A 22,934-nucleotide genomic window follows, 5' to 3' on the forward strand; every position below is an offset into this window, starting at 1 on the left:
ATCTTTCGTCCCCACACCAGACATGGATACGTTTACGTGGATAAAAGATATTGATCTATTTGCAAGAAAACTAGCTTTGCACAAGTTACATAAACATAAAAAGTAAAAATATATCCCTTTTAGAAGAAAAAGAAAAATTAGCTCTCCGGGCTTTGGAAGAACTACTAGTTGAAAATGAGATGGGCTTTATAACATGTGAAACACCTTTTTCTGATGTTCAAAATCAACATTAACTCCTGCTTTTAGTGCACATAGTAGTATTGAAATTTTTGTTGAAGCGGTTGAAAAAGACTTAAATCTTAGAAATCATCAGTTGTAGGCAACATGTCGGAAGAAGAAATACAATCTTTAAAACAGATACAAGATAATGACCAATTGATAATAAAGTCAGCTGAGAAGGGCGGAAATATTGTCCTGATGAATCGTCAAGATTATGAACATATGTGTCTAAAAATACTGTCAGACAATGCCACCTACGAAAGACTAAAAAAAGATCCCACTTGTGATTATCAACTTTGAGGCCAATTCTCATTAATGCACTGTGTAAAAAATTTATCACTTTAGCTTCTTTTTAATGAACACCCAACTATTTCAAAATTTTAGGTACTTCCAAAAATAAATAAGGACCAGATTACACCGCCAGGTAGGGCCGTTGTATCGGGAAATAATAGCCTTAGGGAACAGATCAGTATATATATGTCGATAAGATCATTAAACCATTTATTTTGTCATTACCATCTTTTTTTACTTTCATTAGTTTTTTTTATTTAAAAAATTACCATCTTTTTTTGAAAGATACTAAGGATACAGTTCGGAAGTTAGAAGGAAATTCAGTAACCCCAAATACCTGGCTAGTCTTGATGTGGAAGGATTATATAGTAGTATCAGACATTATATAGGCCTGCATGCAGTTTCACAATTTCGTGGCAGACACTTGAAAGATCATAGCGATTTTGTTATAAATCTTCTTGAATTTACTTTGAAGCACAATTTTTTCCTCTTCCGTAACGCCTTCTACCACCAGCTCAGGGGGACTGCTATGGGGACATCTTGTGCTCCCTCATATGCTAACCTCCTGGGCTGGTGGGAGGACAAGGTTGTCTTCGGTGAGGATCTTTTATTTTACACTCACCACATAACTTTCTGGGGGCGATACATCGACGATGTGATGCTACTCTGGAAAGGAGATTTACATTTTATTTTCTGATTTTGTTGAAATTTTGAACAAAAATCCACATGCCCTTTTTTCACAAGTGAAATACACAACTCATTTCTTGGATTTGACAGTGATTATCAAATACAGACAAAAAAAAATCACAAACCAACCTCTAATAACAATGTGCTAGCTTGGAAGAATTATCCGGAAAGCCTAAACAAAGGTATTCCTCTTGGGCATTATTTTAGAGGATAGGCCATCAATTTTTTGGGACTGGAATCCCCCTTAATAAAAGTTATACAATATGATATACTTATGTACTTCAAAACTATGCTATCAAAAAAATACATCTTATGCCGCAAAAAAACTTGTATGACTACTTTGATGGAAAAATAAAAAGATTAAGGATTTTGGAACGTGGAAATTAAAAATCGAATAACATTGCTGCGTCCTTTAGTCCAAACGAGGCTATGTCCTTAAGGGGTTAATGTAGACCTGTACAGTACTGCAGAAGAACATTGTGTAAGTCTTGTATGACTATAATTTTTGCTTTATGTCTGCAGGAAGAATCCAAACTTGTATTGTAATGATGGACCTCCATTGCTCTCAAGGCATAAGGGTCATTGTATTGTGAGAATGAGTGCGTCTCAATGCGTATTAGGGTCCTGCATAATTACATTATAAACACCAGGCATGCACAAGACCTAGCAGATACCAGCACTGCTGCATGATGAATATTCATGTAGATGCGGCTCTCAGCATCTCTATATTGGTGCACAGTATGAATACTGTATATAATAAGGTTATCCATGAAGTTGGTGTTGGATTTTTTCATGTGAAAATGTCAAAGGTAAGAATAGAAGAGCGTGCTCTATAAAAGTCATAGATCTGAATGTTACCATTACAAGACTGGGTCTACAGGATATCACAGATTAGTAATCATTTCGCATGTGAAGATTCACAAATGCTGAATATTAATTGTCGCATATATTGAATCAAATATTCTTTGTGGACTATCATGCAATGCAAACACTCCAAGTATGTACTTATCAGGGAAGACTACAGTATATGAACTGCATATCATTTGGATGACTGTAAAATAATGCTAACCAGGGATAAAGGAAATACTTTTTACCTGGGCCATACAGATTTCCAATGCAAGTGCTTATTATCTCTTGCATCAACACAAATATTTGTCCGACTATGGCTTGCTGAATAGGGAACCATTGCAAGATTACTACTCTAAGTGTATATACAGTCATTATCTGACCATAGGGACCATGGACTCATATTTATTTGAGGAAAATAATATATGAATAATTATGTTGCAAAATAGCTCTCATGTTGGCAATGAAAGCGATATGTCGTGACAGTAGCACAGGGACAAAGCAAGACTTTCCTTTACCTGGGCCAAATATTCAGTCTGGTGCTTCTCCCCCACAAAGTAATGCATATAAATCGAAGTACGCTGACATGTATACCCAGTGTTAGACTCACTTTGCCAGCAAGGAAGGGGCTACATGTTCCTTAAAAGGGGTTCCCTGAGACTTTGAATAATGGCCTATCCCTAGAGTGGACCAAGTGTTTGATCAGTGGAGGTCGGACCACTGGTACCCCTGCCGATCGGCACAATTAAGGTGCCACAATGCTCCCAAGAGCGCGTCTTCTCTCCTCGTCTGTACGGGTGGCAGTGCCTGGTACTACAGCTTGTCCAATTCAGCCCCATTCAAGTGAATGGAATAAGCTGCAGTAACAGGCCATCAAGATCAGATGCAGGCGGAATATATGTATATTGTAGCTTATTTATCTAGTGAGGTGGAAAATAAACATATTGGCTGAAAATACGAGTTTTGCTGTTACCAAATAAAATACTGTGAAAAGAACACTTGAATAATCAAAGAAGATATTCACTGAGCACATTACTCCGCATGATAAGCCATATAACAAAGAAACCTGAGATTATGATGATGATGTGATTGTTCCAAAGGAGAATAAACTACTCTCATCAGTTCTGCCTTTGCAGCCTAAGGAAGAAAATATCCGCAACATAAGATACATAAATATTATCAGAGACCAAAATAATCCACACAAAAAGTCGGGTAGTGGCGACATTTTATGAACACAGGATGAACGAGTTGAATTCTTGCATAATTTAACCCAATTGTGAAAATGCAGATTATATTAAAGCTAATTCTACAGAACACACCAACACATTCTTGTCCAGTGACATTGTCTCCAAATGCCTTGTTTAATCTGTGATGTGTTCTATTTGGAGAAGAGAGTAACAGTCACTTATCACAGTCCACAGGAAGTCCCTGAAGCATTTACCAAGGTGACAAAATTCATACACACACACACTGTACAGACTTGTAGTATACTTTGGACTGTATTAGTGGTAGACTGGTATTGCTGGTAGGGCCCACTAAGTGTCCCAGGCACCTTGCTCAGCAACAAAACATTGAAGACACATTAATTGAACTATAACACTAAAATTTCAATTTGTGGCTAACTTTTTCTTTCACATTTTTTTAAATCTTTCATTTCGTCTTCGTTCTAATTCTTCATCAATCACCAGATCCATCATGGGAGATTCTGTTAAATATCTCCTCTTGACACACTTGGTGGTCCATAGCATCAAAATAGGAGTTTACGTTATGGAAGAACGTTCCCACAGCACGTCCTTGGCGAGCATGTCCTACTGCATCACTGAAAACCTTGTTGATCTGTTCCTCGGATGGCATCCACCAGTCTGGGTTTGAAGTGCAATGCATCCTAATAAATTCTGAAAGTGTAAAAAGTAGACAAAAGTTACGTAACACACCAAGTAAGCATTTGTTTTCTTGTATCAATTTTTGACGTTGCGTTTTTTGGTGGAGAGTTGGGGCAAATTAGTAGAACAGACATCCTGGAATATAACTTCGTTGGAGGTCTGGGACATCGGCCTCTCACCATTTGCCAAACCAGGCAGTAATGAGCTTCCATGTAACACAAATCTCCAGCAATGGTGAAAGGGCGCTCAAATAATACTATTCATTTAAATGGTGTTTCATCAATAGTGTTGTTTGTGTCAGATATGCAAATAGATGGAGAATATGTAGGCAAGTGCTTTAAAGAGCTTCGACACCTACATTTTGGAAATTAGGTAGATCTGTGCTCGTTGAACCCCTTCTTTCCGCATGGTTCTATGACTTATCAGGAGATCCATTTAAAAAAAAGGAGATTTGCATGATTTATCAATAATTTCTGATCAGCCGCTACTATGCGCATAGTGAACGATCAAAGTATAATATGTGTATTAACGTGCTGACATTCCTTATTAATGCCTCACTGCCTGAAATCGGACAGGTCATATTTAAAGAAAGATGAGGAACTTTAAGTAACTATTTCGATACTTATATAATGTACACAGTAAGCTCCCAGTTTTCTGCCATTTCTAAAGATCTTTACAAATTTTACAATTCTCAAAAATTAAATGGACACTCACTTTTCAAAAAACTTATGCTAATCTAATAGTATACCTGATATTTATCAACTTTGTAAGTTACGAGCTGTTAAAATTTTGTTGTTTTATCCATGCAAATTCCGTGTGAAGTTACTGCCACTGGGTGTCTCCCTTCCTGTAATCTGCTGTCCACCCGCTGTTGTCAAGTAAAGTCTGTCTCAAGTTACAGAGCAGAGGAGATGGAATGCAGGAAGTAGAGGTGTGTTTCTTCACAGCCGGCCCATAGACATCTATGGAGGGGGCAGAAGGAGGGAGCAGGGAGATATACATATGCTGTTTCTCATAAAAGTGTATGGAGAGGAGAAGGCGGAGCAGAGTAAGAGGGAGAGGAAAAACCTGCTGCTAATAGAAATCTATGAAGAGGGGAGGGGAAGCATGTGGAGGGTAGCAGAGAGATAGAGACAAATGCACTGCCCATATAAGTCTATGAAGAGGAGGGGAGCAGGAGGAGGGGGCAGGGGAGAGGAGACAGTAGAAGTTTGGAGAAAGGAGGGAGTAGGGACGTAGATAGAGACCCAGACCTGATGCCCATAGAAGTCAGTGGAGAAGAGAGGAGTGCCAGAGGTGGGAGCAGAGAGAGAAAGAACAGATGCTACTGCCCATAGAAGTCTATGGAAATGGCAAGGGAGAGCAGAAGGAGGGAGCTGGAGCACAGATAGACCCAGACACGCTGGCCATAGAAATCTTCAGAGAGGGGAGGAGGAAGAAGGAGTAGAGGAGACACAGGCTACTGGTAAGATTTATATGTCACTCCAGTGCTGGATTCCCAGCTACACTGCTCCATACTGCTGTATGATTTCCTCCATGCTGCTTCTATGAGTATGTTACAAAGAGATAGTGGACGGATATTCTCTGCCCTGCGTGTGCAGGTTATAGAAGACATTATAACAGTTAAGATCTGCCAACTTTCTCAGGGAAACTGAGAATTACAGGTAGGCTCTGCAGAATGGGAAACTGCTAAAAAATGCAGAATGCAGAATACAAGTCATATAATGGCCAGAAATAGTGTTATGCCTCAAAAAAGTTACCTAAAAGGTTAGGTATGCTTTAAGGGAGATGTGTCTGTACAATCAAGAACAAATGCATACCAACGAGGATATGTCAGTCAGGGTAAGAATCACTCAAGAATACTACAGAAATCATATTTTTCTGGAATAAGGTTGAAAAGTGAATTCCCAATACAATTCCCAATTTCCAATCCGTGTGTGTCCTTACATTGTATGTAATGGTACATCCCTGTAGACATTACTTTTACCCCCTACAGCAGTGCCTCTCGAACTGCGAAACAGCCCTCCCAGTACTTAAATAGGCCCTAAGTTCAGCAGGGCAGTCCCAGCACTTGAACCTTCTGTCCCAGTAGATGCGATCTATCAGGGATTTATTAATCTGGAAAGACATCTGCTCTGTTGGAGATGTTCAAAGCAGAAAATGTAAAAGGTATCGTATAAAATTATCAGCTTCTGCACCTCTTATCAAAGTAAACAAGGTGGCCTCTCTTGCATGATTCCAAAATTGGGACGCCAGTACCTTCATAAGGAACATAGCAAAACTACCCTGCTACATTCATTCGTATGAAGGTAAGGATGGACCTATCTTTGAGGAAAGGACCAGGTTATTTATTTAGCAGAAAAGGAGGAAACCAAAAAAGTTTTACAACCCCTGTAATGATATAGGGGTAATTGTCTTTTTTTTTCCTTCAACATTTTCCATAGCCCTTTCTATATAAACCGTTTGATATGGCTTTGACAAGAACATAGCGGCAGCCATTTATACATTTCAGTATTACTGTCTTAGGATAACGTAGATAAAAGCAACAGCCACTTATTTTGGAGTGCCTGGAAAATGAAGCAGCTTCTAAGTGTACTTTACATTTTTAAATTAGAGTGCCATCATATCAATTAAATAGGAGCTACTACCTCTTTATAATACCATCATTCTGGTGAAGAAGGGGCTGCGTCTCCAATTCCGCTTTATTTCTACTTCATAATCTCACGGCTTTAATTTATATAGCTGTAACATCTGGCTGGGCTTTCAATAATGATCAAAAGACATCTGTTAATCTGTATTTATGGAATAATATGATTTGTTCATTGACTGTGGTTTGTATTTTAATTAATGATCTTGGAGCTGGCCCTTTTGTCTAGCAAATGGATATTAAAAAGAGTCATTCAAATCAAAGCATGCAAAAATGTTATGAACAAAAGCCCTATTAAAATAGAGAGAAAATGTTAATGCGCAAACAGCTTGTCTTCAATGTTCTATGTGATGCTCAAAACAATAATACCATAGACCCAGGGTAGTTTTTGTAGATTCAAACTTTATAAGCTTCAGTTCTTTAAAGCGTATTTCCACGTTCCCATATTTTCAATCTGTATAAACGATTGATCATACACTTTGCTTTACTGTATTTGCTTTACTGTATTTGCACCATCCCTTGGTAACGTAATGCCAGTGTATTACTGGTTAGACCCCCTGGGAGGAGGTATCACTGCCTTAGGGGCTGGTTACAGACGTCATTATGATGTTACGTTATCTAATTGGCCGTCTCAGGTATAGGATCCACCCCTGGGGTGTGGCTTAACACTTAAGTAGTTTGCCTTTCAGCATCTCGGTGCGGCCAGTATGGTGCATCCTGTGTACCAGTACTAGCCATTTGTATGGCCTATGCCTAGGATGATGCACCAACTATTGATGCGTGGTATTGAAACACGTTATGTGGCCTATTAGTAGATTAATGCCACGGTTTACTTAGTAGTGTTGACAGTTCTGTCCAGATAGGTAGAAATAATATCATTTAGATATAGAGGAATAGGAGATATTGATCCAGTGTGAGAGACCGTATCAGTTCTCCACATATATACTGCAGTATCATCAATATCTCCTATCTGGTGCCTGATATAGGGTATTACTAGTGGTCAGTGAGTCCTAGACTATTCTTAAAGTAAAAGTATTAAAGTTGATTTTAAACGTTCTTTCAGTCAGATTTTCTTTTTATATAAGTGAACGTCTTATTTAAAAATCGGCTTTTCTATTTTCATGTTGTTTTCTCCCATCATATACATAGCAGATTTTAGCGGTCTATCACTTCAATCAGTAATGTTCAGTCATTTTGGAGAATTTACATGTTAAATTTGCGGCGCGCGTCTAGTGCTGCAGCACTTGAGTCTAACATTTCTCCCTATTGGGCAGTGGGAACGTGAATATCATGCATACTGTATCATTGGACTCACTGTCTGCAGCGCTGGCTGCGCAGCAAACAATACTGTATGTTAAATCTTTAAATTGACTGAACATTACTATGTGACGGGCTGCTGAAATCAGCGTGCCTAACTATTCTATGCTGCCGGCAGACAGGGTAAGGGATTGCGGCGGTCCGCGACCATGTCCGTGACAGTACCCCTCCTTTCGCCCGCCCCCTCTTCTTAAGTCCGGAGCGTAAGAGGAACATCTTTATGAGGGTAGGAGCATTGAGGTCGTCTTCTGGCTCCCAGGACCTCTCCTCAGTCCACTAGATAGAAGGTTCTTCCTCCTATTCTCTTATAGTCCAGAATCTCTTTTACCTCAAACACCTCAGATGACCCGCTGGGAGCAACTGCATACCTAGGAGCTTTACTGAAGCGGTTCAGAACCACAGGCTTAAGGAGGGACATGTGGAATGAGTTGGGGATCTTGAGAGTGGGAGGCAACCGAAGTTTATAGGATACAGGGTTAATCTGTTGCAGAACTTCGAATGGACCGAGGAACCTGGGAGCGAATTTGTGGGAGGGCATCTTGAGACTAATGTTTCTCGAGGATAGCCAGACCTTGACTCCAGGAGAGAACTGAGGAGGAACTTTTCTCCTTTTATTGGCATGCTTTTTCATGCAGACAACTGCTTGGAGAAACGCAGACTTAGTCTCCTGACAGATGTGAATAAACGTCCCAAAAGAAGAATTGGCTGCAGGTACCCGAGTCATGGCTGGCACAGGAAGAGGAACTCAAAGATGCTGGCTGTACACAATGCAGAAGGGAGACGAGGGAGTAGACTCACTTGTGTGATTATTGTACGAGAACTCAGCCCAAGGCAGAAGGTGCACCCATTTGTCGTGTTGGGCAAAAACAAAATGGCGGAGATAGTTCTAAATTTGGTTGGTCCTCTCCACTTGACCATTGGACTGTGGGTGATAGGCAGAAAAGACGTCCAGTTTTACATCTAACAGGTTGCACATGGATCTCCAGAACTTGTATGTAAACTGTAGTCCCCGGTCCAAGACAATATGCAGAGGAAGGCCGTGCAGGCGGAAGATGTGTAGAATAAACAAACGTGCCATCTTTGAGAAACAATCCACTACTACCCAGATTCTAGTACATCCAACAGAAGGAAGGTCAGTGATGAAGTCTATCGCAATATGCTGCCATGGGGCATTAAGAACAGGCAGGCGTAGTAGCGGACCAGCAGGTTTGGAGCGGGTAGATTTGTTTGAGCCACAATTCGTACAAGAGACATAGTCCGCAACATCAGGCAGAGTGGGCCACCAATAGTGACGAGCTATCAAATTCTGTGTCTTACGGACGCCAGAGTGCCCTGCTAGTTTAGAGTTGTGGCCCCAGCTGAGAATTTTCTTCCTGTCAGCAAGACGGACAAAAGTCTTTCCTGGCAGAATGTCTCTGATTTGCAGGGGGTTAGCAGCAATAATCCTAGAAGGATCTATGATGTATTGAGGGATCTCCTCAAAGTCATTGGTTTCGAAGGAGTGAGACAGGGCATCTGCTTTCACATTCTTGTCTGCAGGACGGAAGTGAAGCAAAAACTGAAATCAGGCGAAGAATAACGACCATTTGGCTTGGCATGGATTTAACCGTTGGGCCGACTGTATGTATGTGAGGTTCTTGTGGTCGGTATGGATGATAATAGGATGACTAGCACCCTCCAGCAAGTGTCTCCACTCCTCTAAGGCCAACTTGACTGCCAGCAATTCCCGATCCCCGATGGAATAGTTCCGTTCTGCTGGGGAGAATAATTTTGAGAAGAAGCCACAAGCCACCATCTTGCCTTTGCAATTATTTTGGCACAGTAGTGCTCCCGCACCTACGGAAGAGGTGTCCACCTCCAGAAGAAATTGCTGAGAAGCATCAGGGTGATGGAGAACAGATGCTGAGGTGAAAGCTCTCTTGAGGTAAAAAAATTCAGATTCTGTCTCCGGAGGCCAGACCTTGGCGTTCACCCCCATTTTGGTGAGAGCCGAGATTGGAGCAGTCAGAGATGAGAAGTTCGGGATGAACAGCCGATAGATGTTTGCAAATCCCAGAAATCGTTGTATGGAACGAAGACCCTGAGGTCGTGGCCACTCTAAGGCGGATCTCATCTTCTCAGGATCCATCTTGAGACCACGGTCAGACAGGATGTAGCCCAGGAAGGGCAAAGAGTTCCTTTCGAAAACATATTTCTCGAGTTTAGCATATAGACAGTTTTCCCTTAACTGCAAGAGGACTTGGCGAACGTCTTCCGATGTGTCAACGAATCAGGTGAGTAAATCAGGATGTCGTCCAGATAGACCACCACACAGACATGCAGTTGGTCTCGGAAAATGTCATTCACAAATTCCTGGAACACAGTTGGGGCGTTACATAGTCCAAAAGGCATCACGAGGTATTCATAATGGCCGTCTCGGGTGTTAAATACGGTTTTCCACTCATCACCCTTGCGGATATGGACCAAGTTATAAGCTCCGCATAGATCCAGCTTTATGAACACCATGGCCCCACAAATTCTATCAAAATGTTCAGAGGTGAGTGGTAGGGGGTACTTATTCTTGACCGTAATTTGGTTTAGACCTAGGTAGTCGATACATGGGCGAAGAGATCTGTCCTTTTTTTTCACAAAGAAGAATCCGGCTCCCGACGGGGAGGATGACTTCCAGATGAACCCTCTCTCGAGGTTCTCTTTAACGTAGGCAGATGTGGCTAGTGTCTCTGGCAGGGAGAGGATAAACTCGACCTCGAGGTGGCGAGGCATCAGGAAGTAACTCAACATGGCAATCGTAGATACGTTGGGGGGTGGGTGTCTCTGCCTCCTTCATACTGAAGACGTCTTCAAAACTGGCATATTGTGACTGTAGATCGGAAAGTGACTGAGACAGTGGAGGCAAAACAGGATGAACCTCTCCGGAACTCCAGTCGAGGACCGGAGCATATAGGCGGAGCCAAGGCAGGCCCAGCAGGACAGGGTTGATGGAATTAGGCAGGAAGAGGAAGGTGATCTGTTCCGAGTGAAGAACTCAGATTTGTAAGGTCAACGGTTTAGTGATGGACACAATAGGATCGGGCAATGGCAGTCCATTCACAGAGGCAACAGCCAAGGGTCTCTCCAGAAGAACTGTGGGTAGATGTAGACGATCCACTAAATCCTGCTGGATGAAATTTGCAGCTGCTCCGGAATCAAGATAGGCAGAGGAGGAATGTGATGTCTCTCCAGCGATGAGGGTCACAGATATAGATAATTTGAAAGAGAGGTTTTGACATTTGGCGTCGTCCCCCCTAGAGTTGCCTCTCCAACTAACCCTAGGTGCTGGAGTTTTCCAGCTTCTATGGACATTGGCGCACAAAATGGCCCCAGAAGAGCGTCTGCGCTGTTTCTCCTGCTCGGAACAACTTGACTCTGTCTACCTGCATCGGTTCTTCAGGTAGCGCAACAGGGGAAGGCAATAGTGGTCTCTGCAACGAGGGTGCTAGTCTGTGAAGCCTTCTCTCCTGCCGAACCTCCTGAGCGCGTTCCTGAATCCTCATGGAGACCCGGGTGGCCAACAGGATGAGGGCATCCATGGTAGAAGAAAGGTCGTGGGCTGCTAGCTCATCCTTAATATGAGAAGACAATCCCTGCCAAAGGGTCGCCACCAACGCCTCATTGCTCCATGCCAACTCTGCTGCCAGCATACGAAAATAGATAGCATACTCTCCTTGTAAAGGATCTGCCAGACACAGCTTGTGTCAACGCCCATAGGTAATCAGTCTGCACCTGCTTCTATGTCTGTGAGACTGACTCCATCTTCCACCACTCAGGATGGCAGGCTTAGGAGTGGGAGAGCCTATCACAGCCTGGCCAGACGGAGCTAGCTCCCGCCCTCTGTCTATTTATACCTGCCTTTCCTGTTCCTCCTTTGCTTGTGATTCTTCTCTGCTGGTTTCCTGGCCCTGCTGCAGCTTCTTGAACTACTACCCTCTGCTTGTTATTGACCTTGGCTTTACTGACCACTCTTCTGCTCTGCATTTTCGTACCTCGCTCATCTCCTGGTTTGACTCGGCTCGTTCACCTCGCTTGTTGCTCATGGTGTTCCCGTGGGCAACTTCCCATTTTCCCCGGCTTCTTTGTACCCTTGTCTGTTTGTCTGTCGTGCACCTATTGAGTGTAGGGACCGTCGCCCAGTTGTACCCCGTCGCCTAGGGCGGGTCGTTGCAAGTAGGCATGGACTGAGTGGCGGGTAGATTAGGGCTCACCTGTCTGTCTCCCTACCCCGACATTACACTCCTACTGTGGAGCCTCCTTGTTTGAGGGTTAGCAGAGTGGCTGCGGCAGAAGATGTTCGGCCCGGCTCTTCGCAACACGGCACGGAAAGACTGCAGGAACAAGGCTAGGTCCCTGTTGTTCTAAGATGGGGTTCGCCTATGCGAGGGCCTTTCCAGCGAGGGAGATAATAAATGCTACTTTAGCCTCCTCAGAAGGGAAGAGATGAGCTCGTAGTCTAAAATGAATGGTGCATTGATTGATGAACCCTATACAGGCTCTAAGGTCACCGTCATAGCCAGGAGGAAGAGGCAGCGAAACTGTGGATCCGGAACAAACAGAAGGGGTAACGAGCAGTGGAACGGCAGTCGTCTCTGGAGGGCGAACATGGAGTTGATCCAGTTGAGCCATGATGGAGTTTACAGTCTCAAGGAGTTGATCCTGACATGCCCGTAAGTCATGCATATCCGTCTGTATCCTCTGAACTGCGGTCTTAGGCTGGCCAGCGGGTTCCATGGCCCGAGCGCACTGTCACGATCTAGGAGTATGTGGACCCACTAGGCCGCTCCGCCGTAGCGGAGGCAGCTTACCAACTCACAGTCTAGGCACAAATTCTATGGTAAGAGTGTAGCACACGGGTACCTGGGATAGTCCGGATAGCGGCAAGGGTTCTGGCACAGATGGGGCTGGAGGTGGTGGTGTGGCAGATGGTATCCGGAATGACAAGCGACAGCCGACGTTGAGTATTCCAGCAGGGGAGACAAGGTACGGCTCAGGTACTATACAGGCTCGGAACAAGGCACAGCACGGGATAAAGGATATAGGAGGCAGGACAAGGGAACACTGGGAGCAGGAAAACACTAAGGAACCATTTGCAATACAGACATGGGAAAACGACAACAACGCTCAGGCAGGAAGTGGAAGGGCGGAGCCGTTCTTATAGTCCAGGATGGGCAGAGGTTGATTAGGGAACTTTAAACATGTGCGCGCGCTGGCCCTTTAATGCCGCGCGCACCATACCAGAAAAAGAGCAGGACCAGCCGGCCGCGAGTGCTGAGTTTCCTAGGAAAAAGACGCCGGCTGGAAGAAAACGGACTGTGGTCGCGGACTGCCGCCGTTCCTTACCTGGCGACGCCTGCGGCCATGAGCTTTCCTCCTATGTCGGTGATCAGCGCTGCTCGTCAGTCTGAAGGCGGCTTACTTCTTTGTGAGCCGTCTTCAGCCTGACCGGGAGCACTCATCACAGCCGAAGCAGCAAAGTGCTTCTGCACCTTCGTTTCAGCAACGGTGGGGGTCTCAGCCAGCATCTGCACCCCCACCGATCTAAACTTTTGAAATGTCACTATGACATATCAAAAGTTTGATGAAGGTGCCGTTCCTATTTAAGACCCTGCCTATTAATCACTTCAGAAGTAAGATCTTGCACATTTCCTGTGTTGCACATTTCAAAGTGCCATAAATAGGAAGGCATATGCCTTATACATGTGTGTCAGAGGTCTGCACACTATGGGGCGAATTTATGAAGACTGGCATTTTATTAAATGCCAGTCTTAAACAGAAGAGTGTTGGAGTAAGATGTGCCAAAAAGATTTACTGGCAAAAATAATTTTATAAATTCCGCCCCATGACTCCAGCTTTTGTGAAGTCCCATAAATGCTGAAGACTGCTATGACATGCTGGGACTTGTAATTTCACAGCTGGAAGGCCACCGATTGCAGACCACTGACTCATGTAATGTAAGTCAATCAATACATGGAAGTTAAATATCTAGACACATAAAGTATGCATGTAAGCATGAATAATACATAAAGAGGCATTGATATCTTCCTAGTGTGCTTCCTGGCGGCTAGACATTCTGAGCAATGGAGTTCAGGGATGACATCGGAAGTTCCTACATGTAGGGCATTTCACTTGATTCTGCTAACTTGCTGCAGCGTGATATCACGCAACAAAAGCCATTGAAAAAGTCAAATTAAAGTTTCTCGCCACTGTATTTAATGCGTTAAAAGTCAAGATAAAGTTGGCTACATCTGTAAATAGAAGCCAATGGAGACTGACTCTTCTCATGATAGTACTGTGCATGTGTTGCAGGAGATTGCTCCTTCTTAGAAACCATGTTAAAAACAAGGAGGGTGGCAAACTGGGAGGGACGTATAAATGTATGTGTGCCACAAGCACAGCCAGGCCTGAAGTTACCTATAGGCACAGTAGGTCTGTGCCTATAGTGGCCATGGGGTGGTTGTATATATGAATACACTGAACAGTATACATTCACCTGCAGAGTATGTGTATTTTTGTGTTAATCAGGCACTCACAGTGATGTGGGTGTGACAGGAGGACACCCAGCGAGGGACACGAAGGCTGCAGAGGGGGCAGGATGTTGTGAAAAGTGCACCGCAATGTTCTGCTTCGTTTCGTAAGAGCAGAGAAATATTCTTTATATGACTTAAAGGGGTTGCAAAGGATTAGGAACACATGGCTTCTTTCTTTGAAAAACAGTGCCACACCTATCCCCAGGTTGTGTGTGGTATTGCAACTCAGCCCCATTCACGTCAACTAATCTTAGCTGTAATATCAGACACAACCTCTGGACAGGGGTAGCACGGTTTCTGGAAGAAAGTAAAAATGTTTTTATACTTTTGGACAACCCAATGTGTGGTCTACTTGATTGGTGGAACCTAAGGCAGACAATCTGTGTCTACAGACACCTGAGAGAAAAATCTAGAAAGTTTTTCCATGTCTCGTGCTGTGATCTCTTCCTGATTTTGGTGATAAAATAACCCTAAGGCCTTATTCACAAGAACGTGTTTAATGTCCGTGATACGTGCGTGAAAATCACGCGCGTCGCACGGACCTATGTAACTCAATGGGGCCGTTCAGACAGTCCCTGATTTTCACGCAGCGTATGTCCGCTGCGTAAAACTCACGACATGTCCTATACTTGGGCGTTTTTCGCGCATCACGCACCCATTGAAGTCAATGGGTGCGTGAAAATCACACGCGGCACACGGACGCACTTCCGTGTGCTGCGCGTGATTCGCGCAACAGTTGTTAAAAAAATGAAGGGACAAATAAAACCACCTCCTTCATTTCTGTTTATTAACATAAAAACAGTGTCATAACAATGTCATATGTGCGAAAATCACGCAGCTACGCATCAACTACTGATGACAACTGCAACGCACAAAAAACCCAGCATTTTTTGCGCGAGCAAAAAGCACACGTTCGTGTGAATAAGGCCTTACACATGTGTGACCCTTAACAAAACCGGATTGTTTTTCTGCATTTCCACACAATTGTCTGTTAGGAAACACAATGGAATACATGTGTAATGTGGAAACATATGCTCATTTTTTTATTTGCCAAATTTCCTATAAAGTGTTAGGGTAAGGCCACAAGGTGCGGTCACGGTGCGTTTATGCTGCGTTTTGAAACTGCAGAAAGTCATTTTTCAATAGAAGTCAATGGGGAAATTTGTGTTATGGTCAGACGGCTGCTCTTATATTACAATGTGTTTTTTGTACAGTTAGCTGCATCTTCATAATTTCCGACCGCATGCAGTTAATGATCGCGCTGCCAAAGTTGTTGCTGAACTGCTTGCGTTTTTGCTAACAGTTCTACAATGCAATGTAATGAACAATATACAGGAAGCACCGAACAAACTTCAACACGGGTGAAAACGATGTCCATCAATTATTTCCTTTAAAAACGCAACAGAACTGCCGCATTACAGAGACAAAAAACGCATGCAGTTGTCCACATGCGGTTTTCAAACACAACAAAACCGCGTCAACGACGCACCGTGTGGCCTTACCCTTACCAAGAATGTGGTTATTACGGGTAAGGCCACACGGTGCGTCGTTGACACGGTTTTGTTGCATTTGAAAACCGCATGCGGTTAACTGCATGCGTTTTTTGTCTCTGTAATGCGGCAGTTCTGTTGCGTTTTTAAAGGAAATAATTGATGGACATAGTTGTCACCCGTGTTGAAGTTTATTAGGTGCTTCCTGTATATAGTTCATTACAAGGCATTGCAGAACTGTTAGCAAAAACGCAAGCAGTTCAGCAACAACTTTGGCAGCGCGGTCATTAACCGCATGCGGTCGGAAATTATGAAGATGCAGCTAACTGTACAAAAAACACATTGTAATACAATAGCAGCAGTCTGTTAATAACACAAATTTCAATGACTTCTATTGAAAAATGACTTGCTGCGGTTTAAAAACGCAACATAAACGCACCGTGACCGCACCGTGTGGCCTTACCCTAAATGGGGTAGTCTGGAAATTATAAACTGCACTTAAGCGTCTATTTTAGCAGTAAAATTACTTAGTTTACGGTATAATAGTAAGTTTGTCACTGCAGTGTTGGAGCGGAGATCTCATAACACTACGTATAGGGGTATGTGTGTTTTTCCGCTTGCGACAAGCTGCTGTTGAACAAACATTTTGGAATTACCCTTTAATGTGTTGGTGCCCGTTAGTCCCCATTCACATCGAGTTTGTGCTATCCACCGAACGTATACGTTTTTAAACACTAAAAAAGCATTGAAACCTATGGCTTGGCGTATACATAGACTGTAATGGGTCAAACGTAGACCAAAATAGCATCCGTTTGGTCTATGTTTGTCATGGTTTACGTTGGGATACTGTTTTTTGAAAGTACTGAAAAGCGTAGTCTGCTACGTAATTCTGTACTTCAATAAAAGGTATATGCGACGTAACTTTTTTTAGCATTGATCTCAATGGACGGCGTAATGCTATACGTTTGTATCCGTTTACATACAGTAAATCTATCAGTTTTTTGGGGGTTTTACTTTAAAAAAACAACAACTTAGGCCTCATGCACACGGCCGTAGCCTAGCCATGTGCACGGCCGTGATTTTCGGGTCGGACGGCCGCGGAGTGTCACTCGCGGGCCGCCTGCAAATCGCAGGCCGTGCACATGACCGCGTGCATTAATTTCTAAGAGCCTGGGCCGCAAAACACGGCCGTAATAAGACCTGTCCGTTCTTTTGCGGTCCAGGCTCTTGTCCCATGCACGGACCATGGAAACCACAGTCATGTGCATGGACCCATTGAAATGAATGGGGCCGCAATTCACCCGCAGATTTTCGGGTGAATTGCGACCGCAAAAATAAGTTCGTGTGCATGGGGCCTTATACTTTTTTTAGGTAAAAAGCGGACAGAAACGTATACCGACGTATAAATATACTCTAAACGTACACGCTATAAAAAACACAGACATAAACAGAAAATAAAACTGCTTTCTTTCACTTATTGTGGGGCACGAGGTGTGATGAATTTAACCTCCATGTGCCTCACATTAATAGTAATTAACCCCATCATGTACCTTACACATTAACCCATTATGACTGAGAAACATGATGGGGTTAATTACTATTAATGTGAGGCACATTCAAATTTCATCACACCTCGTGCCTCACATCAGAAAACGAAAGAACTTTTTTTGTTTTTATTACTGTTGGCAAATTATCGTTTTGGTATCGAAATCGCAATACTGAACGAAGTATCGGTATCGAAGTCCAAATTCTGGTATCGTGACATCCGAATGAAAAAGCTAAATTTACAATAAGGGCATACATACCATAGAGGTAAACCATGGAACTACAGTACATTGTTAGAAACTAAATGGACGGAAACTGGTGTAAAGGTTATGGAAAGGGTGTAGAGGGGGAAACAAACCCCAGGCCCTTTATCCTAGGTGTCACAGTCAAAACCTAGCACAACATTCGGGGCCCATTTTCATCTTTTCTTTCTCTACTGAATGTTTAGAGGTTTATCTAGAATGAATAGAAAAGTCGGGAATGGTCACCTTGTTAATAGTAAACTATACTGTAGTAATGCAAAGAGAAGCATAACATCTTTTACTTGAGAAGCAACCAAAGGATGCATAGTAGCGTCATATATAAGATATGTTACACAAAAGAGAACCCACATAATAGGGCTCGATAGTAGAAAGTCACCACTATATTATTTTAACATTGTTCTTGCACCTGAGCAGCCCCTCAGCCTCTGGACCTGTAGCAGCAATAGAAGTTGTAGCTATACTCATATCTGCATGAATGCAACAGTGCAAGATGGAGCATGGCATTATAGGAGCTACTGGAGGGGGAGGGGGACACGCGCTGTCAACACAATGTCAACTGATTCCAGTAACAACCTGCAGAATTATGAATGCAGCTCTGGGCTCTAATGCAGCCTGAAGCTCAGAATCAGTACAAATGGTAATGCAATAAATGACAATGTTATTTAACTGTGTATACCCTGAAGGTATAAGTGTGTATACCCTGTGTATAAGCTTCAGCGCTTTGCTATTAAGTGACATTCAGAAGACAATTAAATGCTATTTCTAGTTTCCTAGAGCGCAATCTTATTTACACTTTTGTTGCTTGTAATATTAGCAACCAGTACTAGTAAACAGCAGGTGCAGTATCTGCTTTTGCTCATCACTGTGGTTTCTGTTGCCGTTTGTGGTTTTATATACAGTTTAACTGCAATTTTAATATCTTGCAAAATTATATTTCTTCAAAAGGTAGAAAGGATCATACATCAGCATGCTTGATATGAAAAATATAGAACTCTGTATGTGGCACAGCTATAAGCGGTCAGTACAATGTGGATAGTACTGTAGGAACCAAAGGAGACATTAATGGGCACCACCGTGAGGCACAACTATGTCACAGGGCTTTACTGAGTGGTTATCTGGGCTGTATTATGTGTTAGTATAATATTGACACTCCTGGGGACAGTATGTTATAATGGACTACTGCGTGAAAACTAATATATGTCATTATTATGGGGGCATTAGATGTCTGGGAACATTAGGGGGAATTTATCAACATCTTTATGCCACTTATGTGGTGTAACAATTTTGCACATTTTAGCACACTACATATTTGCGCTAAAATTGGTGACTTTTTACATTTAATTTCACAAATATTTTATTACTTGCTCCATATTATAGAAGTATGCCCAATGGAAAATAAAATTCTCCCTAAGACGGAGTATAGAACTTTGTTGTGTGAGCGTGTCATATCAAAAAATACTTTACGAGTACCTGTCATTTTTAAAATCTTCTAATAGGTCATGGATAAATATCCCAGCTATCCATGAACAAGCTGAACAAAGCTTTATGGAGTCATCCTCACAAACTTTTTCTAATATCCAAAAAGTCTGAGATCTCAACCGTTTTACTTAATATGGCCACTCTCCCACTAAGTGAATTTCCAGTGAGGAGAAGATTCAACCAACTCCTTGTGACAAATCTTATCACCTTTTGAGTAACTTGACCACCAAATGTTTGACATTTCAAGCCACTAAAGTTTTTCTACCGGTTGTTGGTCACTACAACGTGGCCTGATGTTAGTCCGTGATGTCATTACATCTCAATCCATTATCTATGTCTAACCTTGTTCAGATCAACAACAGACTTCAAGGGATTGTCTCAGCACAAGCATTAACCCCTTCCCGCCGCAGCCCTTTTTCAGGTTTTCATTTTTTCCTCCCCACCTTCCAAAAGCCATAACTTCTTTATTTTTCAATATGGTCATATGAGAGCTTGATTTTTGCGGGACGAGTTGTCGTTTTTCGTAGCACTATTTATTGTGCCATATAATGTACTAGGAAATGGTAAAAAAATTATTTGTGGGGTAGAAAATGAAAAAAACAGCGATTCCTTCATTGTTTTTTGCGCGTCCTTTTTACAGAATTCACTGTGCAATTAAAACAACATGTTAACTTTATTCTGTGTGTCAATACGATTACAGTGTTACCAAATATATATAGTTTTTTTCTATATTTTACTACTTTTACAAGTAAAAACCTAAGTGTAAAAAATAACATTTATTTTGTGTCACCAAATTCCGAGAGCCATAACTTTTTTATTTTTCCGTCCATTAAGTGGTCTGAGGGCTTATTTTTTGCGGGATAAGCTGTAGTTTTGGATTATGATACCATTTTGGTGTACATGCGATGTTTGATCACTTTTTATTTCATTTTTTGTAGAAGATGAGGTGACCAACAAATACAATTTATTTTTTTTACGGCATTCACCGTGCAGGTTAAATAATGATATATTGTAATAGTTCAGACTTTTACGGACGCGGCGATACCAATTATGTTTATTTATTTATGTTTTTCCTATGCTCTAGTGGAAAAAAATTTTTTTTTTAATTTTAAATTCTTTTTTTTACATAAAAAATTAACTTTATTTAACTAATTTTTACTTTTTTTATTAGTCCCCTAGGGGACTTCAACGAGCGATCCTTAGATTGTTTGCACGATATACTGCAATACTAATGTATTGCAGTATATCGTGATTCTGACAGGCTTCTATTAAGCCCTGCTGGAGGCAGCTCTTAATAGGAGCAGAAAGATGGCGGACCTGAAAAATTATATTTTTGGAGTAATAGCAGGTTAAAGAAAACTTGTGGTAGTGATAATTGTGGCCATGTTGATTGTCTCAAATGTTGCAGAAACAGATATCCTTAGGAAATTATTGTGTTCTTTAACCAGGTGACATAATGTTATAATAAGTATCGCATTCCTGCATTCGTTTCCCCCAATTTCCAGTATGACTTTGCTCTCAGATGTACTTTATAAGCAAAGCTGGCCATACTGGACATATACATTAGATTAAAGATACAGATGGTATTGGCCAACTATTTAATTTGTATGGGGGGGGGGGGGGGTTGTTCCTGACTCTCCCTGAGGGCATATGTTGGGGAAAAGAAACATCAGGCACGTTGGATTTCATCATCCCCAGTCATCTTTTGTCCTACTTTTGACCTATTTCTTCCTTTATGGATGTGATACACAAAACGTTGTTGCTTTCTCATAGGTAAGTACACGTCTAATAGCTGGCCATACACTTAAGATTAGGATTGGCCACAATGCAGATAATCATTTTGTACATTGGATCGTTCATACAAATGATCCGACTATCAGCATGTCAGACTCCACTTAGATCAGAGACATAGTTAAAAATAAAAAGTGTAAAAAAACAGAATACGATTGCACAAAGTGGCGAATGATTGGATGTAATTGGTCAAACATGTCATACAGGCATAGTTGCAGCTGGCGACCGGCTGAAAATATTAAAGATCACTATTTCGGCAGGCAGCAGTTGGCCATCCCGATTGTTCGTTAGATTTTAAAACAATGCTCGTCTGAACATTTTGGCCAACTTTCATCTTATGTGTATTGACACCCAATACTTGTGGAGATCTAACACGAATGTCATATGTTTTCTGTATACATGACTATTCCTTCAGGTATTTTGAGGCAGATTTTGACCTGCCAGCCGAACATGTGCCGCGTTTTTCGGCCGCGGCCACTGAGCAGGGAAAACCTCTTTCTCTGCCTCTCATTGATGTCAATGGGAGGTCAGAGATAGAAATACCTAAAGAAAGAGCATGACGCTTTTTCCAGGAAAAAAACGCCTTCACCTCCCATTGAAATTAATGGGAGGCGTTTTCAAACGTTTTTTGGCGTGGTTTCCGCATCAAAAATGGCGCCAAAAAAACCTCTGTGTGAACTACGCCTAACACTTCATGTAACCACATGCGCCGGGGTCTAGCCACACCTTTAATGTAAACTTTTTGTTAACAATAACTTTGAAATATAATTAAGAAATGACAGAACATAATTTTATAATAATGTGACCACTAAGGGACTTCTCTTGCTGATGTTTGGCTGAAATGCTCCTGTGCAATTTTCATGGACACTTAAAATATGTCAATTGAATCAATTGAAAGAAGTATAACAATAAGAGGACGGAAGGTGTATCACATGGAGTCTATAAAAAAAAAAAAGGTGCTAAATATGAGATCAATCAAGAGTAACACTGAGTGAAAAGATGCAGTACCTCGGAGACATGTAACTTTAACAGGATCCAGGGGACGTCTTTCAGGACCAGAGTCTCCTGTCTGCACTGACCTTTTCCTTTTCCCAAGGCCACATGAATATTTAAGCTCATCTGTTGTGAAAACAAATCTTATGAGGTATCGGAGGAGCCGCCTTCCATCTTTCTTGGAGGAGTTGACGGCCTCATCCCATTGTTTACTGGTAATGTATACAGGGTAGTTATTCAACAGCTGTTTGCTGCCCTGAGGAGGTAATGGACAAAGAAATTGTTATGTATGAGTACATTTCTAATGGAAGAATTATTCTTGAAGGGCATTGTCATATAGGTATTTCCTCAGTCATCCCCTTATAACCACCATGCTGGGAGTTGTAGTTTTTTAAAAACTGGAGAGCCACAAGTTGAAGATTACTGACTTACCCCATGCTCCAAATTACCTTGAATATATAACAATGAAATAATTTTGTATTTATATAGCAACAAAATATTCCGCCAACGCTTCATTATATTATAGACTTTACAATATTATATGCAGAATGATTTTAAGATCATTCCTAGATCATATCCTGTGAATTACTTCCCCAATTCAAGCAATGAAATACTATTACATTTTACAATAAATCTGCCCAAGTTCAATAACGCCTCTTCCCTATGATATGTGAGCAGCCTATACTGTAATACTTGTGTTAAAAATATATACCTAGCGCTAATTCAGAACAGTAAGAGATTGTAGTAACTAAGGGCTAGTGGCAATTCATTACAAGAGAATGGGCGGAAGTTCATGATGCCTTCTAGATATGTGGGAATAATTCACATTAGCGACAAACAAAAATATATGGCAATAGCACATACAGGTTACTATGCTGACTTTCATATGGTTTGTCACTATGCAGGTTACTGCACACATATTA

At 41.9% G+C, this 22,934-nt stretch overlaps 1 protein-coding gene across 2 annotated transcripts in view; it reads right to left on the reverse strand.

The window, feature by feature from the left end:
- Nucleotides 1-1,244: 1,244 nt before the first annotated feature.
- Nucleotides 1,245-22,934, reverse strand: part of BEND4 (BEN domain containing 4) — a 119,091-nt gene continuing 97,401 nt past the window's right edge. The window contains exons 4-5 of one of the 2 annotated variants that reach the window (XM_075859441.1): nucleotides 22,027-22,267; nucleotides 1,245-3,938 (exon numbers count right to left, since the gene is read on the reverse strand). In XM_075859441.1, the coding sequence (XP_075715556.1) occupies nucleotides 3,721-3,938; nucleotides 22,027-22,267 (459 nt within the window). In that variant the 3' untranslated portion in view covers nucleotides 1,245-3,720. The remainder of the gene's footprint in view (nucleotides 3,939-22,026; nucleotides 22,268-22,934) is intronic. The other variant, XM_075859437.1, reaches the window with a different exon arrangement.

Source organism: Rhinoderma darwinii, chromosome 1, assembly GCF_050947455.1.
Source record: "Rhinoderma darwinii isolate aRhiDar2 chromosome 1, aRhiDar2.hap1, whole genome shotgun sequence".
NCBI lineage: Eukaryota > Metazoa > Chordata > Amphibia > Anura > Rhinodermatidae > Rhinoderma > Rhinoderma darwinii.